Below are 7,517 nucleotides of genomic sequence, written 5' to 3' on the forward strand. Positions count from 1 at the left end.
GGATAAAAAGTTAAAACTCTATACAAAAATTGGTATTAATACTCCGAAAAAAAATATAAAAAACAATTACATTCCAATGTTTCTTCTATTGATATCACTTGCCTCAGCCAAATACAATATGTACAATAGACCAGCTCAAGACAACCCAACACAAGCCAAAAACGAGCTTTATGTTCGTGACAAATGCACAACATGTTGCAGAATTATAATAGCATCATTCTATAATTACGACCAAAACAGGGCATTTAGTGAAAACGATTATAAAACGGGTACAGATAGAATCTTTGTCATGGACATGGAGTTTGACAACATTAACGAAATCAGAAGGCCCGATGGTAATTACGAACAAGTGATCCCGTTGCGTCCACTCACTGAAAACAAGAATTTCCAATATTTTGAATTTGCGCCATATAAAATGTTCATATCATTTGTTTATCCAAAAAGAGTCCACGACATTAGAGGAGGCGCAGCACAGAATGCCCGACTTATTATTTGGTCTAAAAATCCACCACTTTCAGACGCTCCGGGCACTACAAATCAAAGATTTATTTATGTCCATCCTTATGTGGATAGTTTCTACACTTCATCATTCGAAAATAGATGGAAAGCTTATAAGAACCATTTCTTCTTGCCTTTCTATACAAAAACTGACTTGTGTTACACCGCTTGTAACTTTGGGGATTTCATGTCATGGACAGGACAAGCACAATTTAAAAACACACCATACTTCCATCAAATAAAAGCCGTTGGATGTTCTGCTAACGAACCTAGACAAATGTTTACTCAAGTATTTGCTTAATTTAGTTGTCATGTTGATCTGTTCATATACTTTTTATTTGTTATAAAGTAGGTCGAAAACAGTTTTACTTATTAGTAAATTATATTATATTATATTATATTATAGTATTTATTGCTATAATTCTAATAAAGATTTTTATTATTTAATAAATAGTAAAAAAAAGAAAAATAAAATCATTAAAAATGGTAAATATATAAAAATTTTGGTTGAAATTCTTGTAATTTAAGTCAACACAAAAACAGACTTTCGTTGTTATGGTTGTACCAATACCAATACAAAAATCAATGAATGTCTTTGATTAGAATATAAAGATTTGTCTAACATAAAATAGCACAACCAAAAGTTATCAAACAAATTGTTTCAAAAATTTTATTGTCGATACAACACAATTTAAAAACCAAAACTTAAATGTGGGATTCAAAACTGTCAATTTATAGCAACAAAACTATACTTTCAAACATCGTCGAGTAAACACACAAAACACAGCGTATCTTAAAATTATTTATATCATTTGTTCAATCATTATCAAATTAGTGAAACTATTTTTTTAATTTATAAAACTAATTGTATTGTTCTTATATTAATAACAAATAGTAACGTTTTTCTTCTGGACTAACAACAAATGGGCGTTTTTGGTATATACAAAATCAATGCAATTATGATCTGAATTGTAACTTATTAATAACATAATAATAGTATTATTATATAAAACACAGTTTAACTCGCCAACAACCCAACACTGCTCTTTTTAACAATTTTTTTAAAATTTTTCCCAAAACTTTTCAAATAATTTTGAATTTTTATTAGGTGATTTTACTGAAAAAAATAGATAAAAACAAATAATATAAAATTAAATTAAATATTATAATTAAATTATTTTTTATACAATAAAAAGCATCTATTTGTGGGTTTTCAAACAGAGAAAAAATATTTATTTGTGGGTTTATCATGGAATAGTGAAGTAAATTCTTTTCACTATTTTATACATAAAAAATGAAAGATATTAATGATATTAGAGTATTTTAATTATAGTGAAACTATAATTTTTATTTAAGTGTACCTAAATTCAAAGTTCCACAGCAAAATAATTATTTGTGGGTTTTGCATTTGATTGCTCCATTGACCCACAAATAGATGCTTTTTATTGTACCAAAAAATCGTTTTGTGCATTTATTTTTTGAATAAAAACTTATAAGCAGAACGGAACAAAAAAATACAACCAAAATAATATAAAGTTGGTGGAAAAAAGTCAGATTTGGCAATTTATAGTAAAATATAATATTTATTGTTATAAATTAAAAGAAAATTTTGTATAATTTTAAAAACATTAATTAAAAACAAAAAAAATAATTAATTAAAAATAATTAATTAACTAATTATTTATAAATATTAATAAACCAAACAATGGTTGATCTTTTTATTGACATTTCGGATACATAACGTAGTTTTGTTGTTGTGGTTCTGTTACCTCATAAACAGTTAATTGCCACCCTTTGGTGTTTGTTTTTAAAATTAAAAATGATGATTTGGCAAATATAAAAGAAGGCAAATTTGAAAGTTATCAAATTAATCATTTGATTTATTATTTAATAAATACAACTCAATCCAATAACAAAAAACTTAAAAAAAGCATTTTGAAACAATTAATTTTATAATTACAAATTTAAACTTATAAATATATTAAAGAAACCCACAAAATGCAGCAAATGTTTAAAAATGTCACTCATTCAATTCGGCTATGAATTGAATCGATCTCTATGTGAAAGTGTCAATGTGTAAAATCAGCCGAGATCGATTATGGTCGTCACTTAAAGTTTTAGCATGTACAATTTTTGTATTTAATTTCAAAAAAAACGTCGATAATTTATTGAATTTTCCTACTCGTAAGTTATATAAATTTTAACAATAATAAAAATAATAACCAATAAAAATGGTTGTTTATAATAAAATATAGTTAATCTTATCGAGATAAACTATTTTCTGCCAACTTTAAAAAAATATTAATAAAATAATAAAGACAATGATAAAAAAGCACATATAACTAATGTGAAAATAGCTATTTCTTGTTCAATAAAACAAATAAATTACAATAGTAGTAATAAAAAACATAATAGTTATGTTCAGAGAATGACGCAAATTGATAATTGTGGTTGATATTAAAATTGAGTAACACGCTTCTGTGTTATAGTGAAAACATTAGAGTCGAAATAGTTGTAAAATATCATAACAATAAAACGAATTCATTATACATCACTTTTACAGACAGTGATGCATCTACAATTGATTATCAAGCAACCCAAATATAAAGAATGAAAATAATTAGGTATACCTCGGAATTGACAATAAAAAGATAAATTACTCATAATGTAAAAAACAACAAAAATTAATAGATACACCAAATAAATCAATAAAATAGCATTGATGAACAAAGAAGTTTGATTTTTTGTTGTTTGAAAATAAAAATTATAATTATAGTTTACTTTATTCATTTAAACACTCTTATCAACATATTGTTAAAATGTATAATTATATACATCAATGTGCCAATATTCATCAACAAACAATTGATTAAACAGTTCATACATTTGAAAAGGAATCAGAAAACAACACAAAATATATATGGATTATATGTAATAGAGGGAAATTGTTGTAATTATTAATAATATATTTGACACTAAAAAACTTTTTAATGATTATTTAGTTCGATTTTAATATTTTTATTAAAACTTTTTGAGAGATTAGTCACTTCATTATAAATACAAAGAATAGGAAAAAATATAATTTAAACAAACAAAAGCTGTCATAAGTCTTGCTACTTCGTATTGTTTGAAAAAACAAATTAGATACACAGTTAGTATAATTGGTTCTTTGAAAAGTTTATAAATCATTTGATTAAAAAAATTGTATGAACATAAATTTTGTATGGTTTATATTAAATATCAGTGATGTGTAAATGTTACCTTTTGCGTTTTGTATTACATTATCAACTCAAAACTATTTGTTTTTTATTTTTTATTCTATGTTTAAATAACATATTTGTAGTTTCAGAATAAATATTATTGCAATTTACCAGTATTATTATTTTGCCATTTTTACGTTTTTGTCATCAATTTTTATATTTTTTCATTTTTTCTCATTTTTTTTGTTTTTTTTAGTTCATGATCTGAACTCATTATTCCATTATCATTTTATTATAATTGAACTACACTGTATAATATAATTTTTTTCAAAAAAACAAAAACACTCCTTTTTTGCAGTATTAGTTCGTTGGGGATTTAGTACTCGGCGAGTTAATTAATATTTAGTTTTAATTATTTTGATATGATTAAAACAATCCAAAAAACTTTTGAAAAAACATGACAAATTTTATAATGATTTTTAAAAAATCAATTTTAATTAAAAGATTTATAATCAAATAAATGAAGCGGCTTGATAGTTACAGTTTAATGATTGTTTCAAAATATTTCACGTCGATAACCGACTTCAAAAATATTGAAATGGTGAACAAAAAGTTCAATGGAAATATGTCCAAATTTCATTTTAATCCAATTCCTCTTACTTCAAAAACAATTTCCTATTTTCCAAACATTGAAACATTTCATGTTTATAACACAAATGAAGAAACTTTTTCAAATACAATTTTAACGAACTATCCAAATAAGTCAGAAACACAACACTCTTTCTACAAGATTGTTTATTGGGGAAGTATTACATATGATAACTATATCAATTATAGTGTTGAAAATGTAGAGTACAAATCAATAGCCATAACGTTAAAAGATGTCCAAACATGTAAACATCCACTTTCTAGTGCAATGAACCAACTTGATTATTGTCGATCTTTAAACAATCTTAGAGCACTTACCATTCCTCAAAGTATTAAAATTATTTCAAAATTGGCCTTTTGGGAATATAATAAGATTGTAGAAATTGACATACCCAAGTCAGTGTGTTCGCTTGGGGATATGACATTTAAAAGTTGTTACAAATTGAAAGAAATAAATATTCCGGATGGAGTCACCACATTAGGTGATTACTGTTTTTATCAATGTTATGAGCTTGAAAAAATAACACTTCCAGAAAGTCTTCATTGTGTTGGTGAATTCTGTTTTTCTTTATGTAATGCGTTAACAAGTATTTCATTCAATTCTCCTATTTGTGAAATTAAAATGGGCGATTCAGTCTTTTTTATGTGTGGACTTCAGTGTTTTGATATGCCAGAAAATGTGATGGAAATAGGAAAAGCTTGTTTTTCTGAATGTAAACAACTGAGTGCTGTAACAATAAAGTCGAACATTAAAATCCTTAAAAAACAAATGTTTTTCAAATGCACTGCTCTTGTTAATTTGACCTTTGAAGGTGTTCAAGAAATTGAAGAGGAATGTTTTTTCGAATGTTATAATTTAACTCAAATGTGTATACCAAATAGCGTTTTTAACATTGGAAGAAGTTCATTTGCAAAATGTGTCAATTTGAGGGAGATAAAACTCGGTGACAACATCAGAAGTCTTGGGCCAAGGTGTTTTGTATGTTGCAATCAATTATCTTCAATCGTTTTTAACGATAAAATTGAAGTACTTGGTGAGTACTGTTTTTATCATTGTAAAAAGCTTGGAATTATAGAACTGCCAACAACAGTAAAAACACTTAAAATGTGGTGTTTTGGGTATTGTAGAGAACTTAATCAAGTCACATTAAATGAAGGTCTTAAAACAATCGAAAAAAATTGTTTTAGTAATTGTTCTTCATTAAAAGTTATAAAAATACCAGACAGTGTAACTACAATTGGAAGTGGATGTTTTAAAAATACTAAATATGAAAAATTTAGAACTGATTTCGTGTCATGCCATAAGAAATAATTAATTAAATTAATGGTTCTTTAATTTTTTTATTATTAATATTAATTTAATCGATCTTTGTAATAGTATTGGTTTATTAGTAAAATAAATATTGAAAAACTAAACTTCAATAAAACAATAGTTAATTTGATTATTAACTATCGTTTCTTAAAAGGAATTATAGTTTCTAGTAAAATTAATCATATATATAGTATATAATTTATATTAATATAAAACTATTAAAATAAAAACAATAAAATGGTGTTTGTTTTTATTCTAAAGTCTGTCTAAAAAAGTTGTCTATTTGCCAAAATTTTACACAAAATAAGTTTAAAAATTTGGGAATTAGGAAAAATGTTGAAAACGCAGTAAAAAATATGAGACGATGTTTGGGGAGTGTTTCAAATCGTTTTCCGATAGATTCCGGTTTTAATGGTCTAAAAATGCCCGGAAAACGTTTTCAGACTGACTATAAACAATAAAAATTCACAATAAGACGTTTATTATTATTAATGCACCAACACCGCTCACCTTCCAAGTACTCATCTGAAAAGTTTTTATTTTTGACTTTTAAAATAGAAAGAAAAACAGTTGTAATTTTAAGACACACAAATTCTATCCGAAGATAATTCTTTTAATCAGAACAATTTTGGCAAACACAGTTTTATGGTTAAAATGGTGGTCGAAATAACTAATTCAATGCGACAAAAATGGTTTTAATAACTTTTTATAGATATTTTGGTTATGAAAATCTGATTAATTAAAGTTGAAATTTGGTATTGATACAACCAAGATTTATTTTGTAAATGTTTTTGTGGTCTAAACTTTTTAAAGAAACATTTCCAAATGTTATTATTTGGAAATAAAAGGAACATTTAGTTTAAAATTGAGCAATCCCAAATTATTAACCAATTAACAAGCACTTGTTATATTTTTGCAGTTCCTCATTCCACTCTATGTTACTAAAACTAAAAGTTGAGAATAAAAAGGAACTTGGATAATAATATAATTACAAGTGTAATAATGGTGTTAATATTATTATTTCTAATATTAAATACTTTAAGTATTGCTTCACCAAGTTCGTATTGTAACAAAGTGACCGATGGTGTATGTACAGAGTGTATAAATAACTACTTTTTAGACGATTCTCACCAATGCATATCAAGACTTGATTTCCATTGTGGGGTGTCTTCAACATACAGTCAATGTGAAAAATGTAGTCCAGGCTATAAGTTTGATTTTTCAAATTACACTTGTGTTATTGGAGACGAGTTGTGTGCTTCAATAGAATTTTATAATAAAGTTGCCACATGTACAGAGTGTCCCAAAGGTTATACAATTGTGAATGAGACCGAGTGTTATGATTGTTCTTTCTTTGGAAACTCTCTTTGTAAAAGTGCTACAAAAGACTGTTCTGTATGTACCGAGTGTGTTAGTGGGTCTTACATTTTAGATGGTAAATGTATTAAAATTTCCAACTGCGAAGTCGCTAAAGAAGATGGGATGTGTGAATATTGTATAACTGGATATTACATTGACAAAGAAAGTGGTACTTGTAAACTTGGTAAGATCCCACTTTGTATAGACTATGAGTCTCAATTTGAGTGTTCAGAATGTAGTGGTAATTCATTCAACAACATCACCGAATGTATTAAAATCGACAACTGCCACGAGTCAGACGAAGATGACGGAGGAATTTGCACGAAGTGTAATAATGGGTATGGGATGGATGGTATATTAAAGTGTTCGAAATGTACTGTTGAGAATTGTAAAAACTGTGACATGAATACGTCTATATGTCAAAGGTGTAATGATGGCTTAGCCAAATTAGCAGAAGACAAATGTGGAGATTGTAGCCAAGTTCATGGGTGTAAAGAGTG

General features: G+C 26.3%; 3 protein-coding genes across 3 annotated transcripts; all 3 read left to right on the forward strand.

Annotated features, from left to right (window-relative positions):
• Positions 1-118: 118 nt before the first annotated feature.
• On the forward strand, positions 119-799 carry EIN_009770 (galactose-inhibitable lectin 35 kDa subunit precursor, putative; the record flags this gene model as incomplete). Its single annotated transcript, XM_004254393.1, has 1 exon — positions 119-799. The coding sequence occupies one exon, from the start codon at positions 119-121 to the stop codon at positions 797-799; it is 681 nt and encodes a 226-aa protein (XP_004254441.1).
• Positions 800-4,218: 3,419 nt separating this feature from the next.
• Positions 4,219-5,658, forward strand: EIN_009780 (hypothetical protein; the record flags this gene model as incomplete). Its single annotated transcript, XM_004254394.1, has 1 exon — positions 4,219-5,658. One exon carries the CDS (start codon positions 4,219-4,221, stop codon positions 5,656-5,658), a length of 1,440 nt encoding a protein of 479 aa, XP_004254442.1.
• Positions 5,659-6,660: 1,002 nt separating this feature from the next.
• Positions 6,661-7,517, forward strand: EIN_009790 (hypothetical protein; the record flags this gene model as incomplete). The annotated part of the gene is made up of 1 exon (XM_004254395.1): positions 6,661-7,517. A coding segment is annotated over one exon (857 nt), but the record flags the coding sequence as incomplete, so codon positions are not given.

The sequence above is a fragment of the Entamoeba invadens genome, assembly GCF_000330505.1.
Source record: "Entamoeba invadens IP1 unplaced genomic scaffold scaff_1105074725861, whole genome shotgun sequence".
Lineage (NCBI taxonomy): Eukaryota > Evosea > Mastigamoebida > Endamoebidae > Entamoeba > Entamoeba invadens.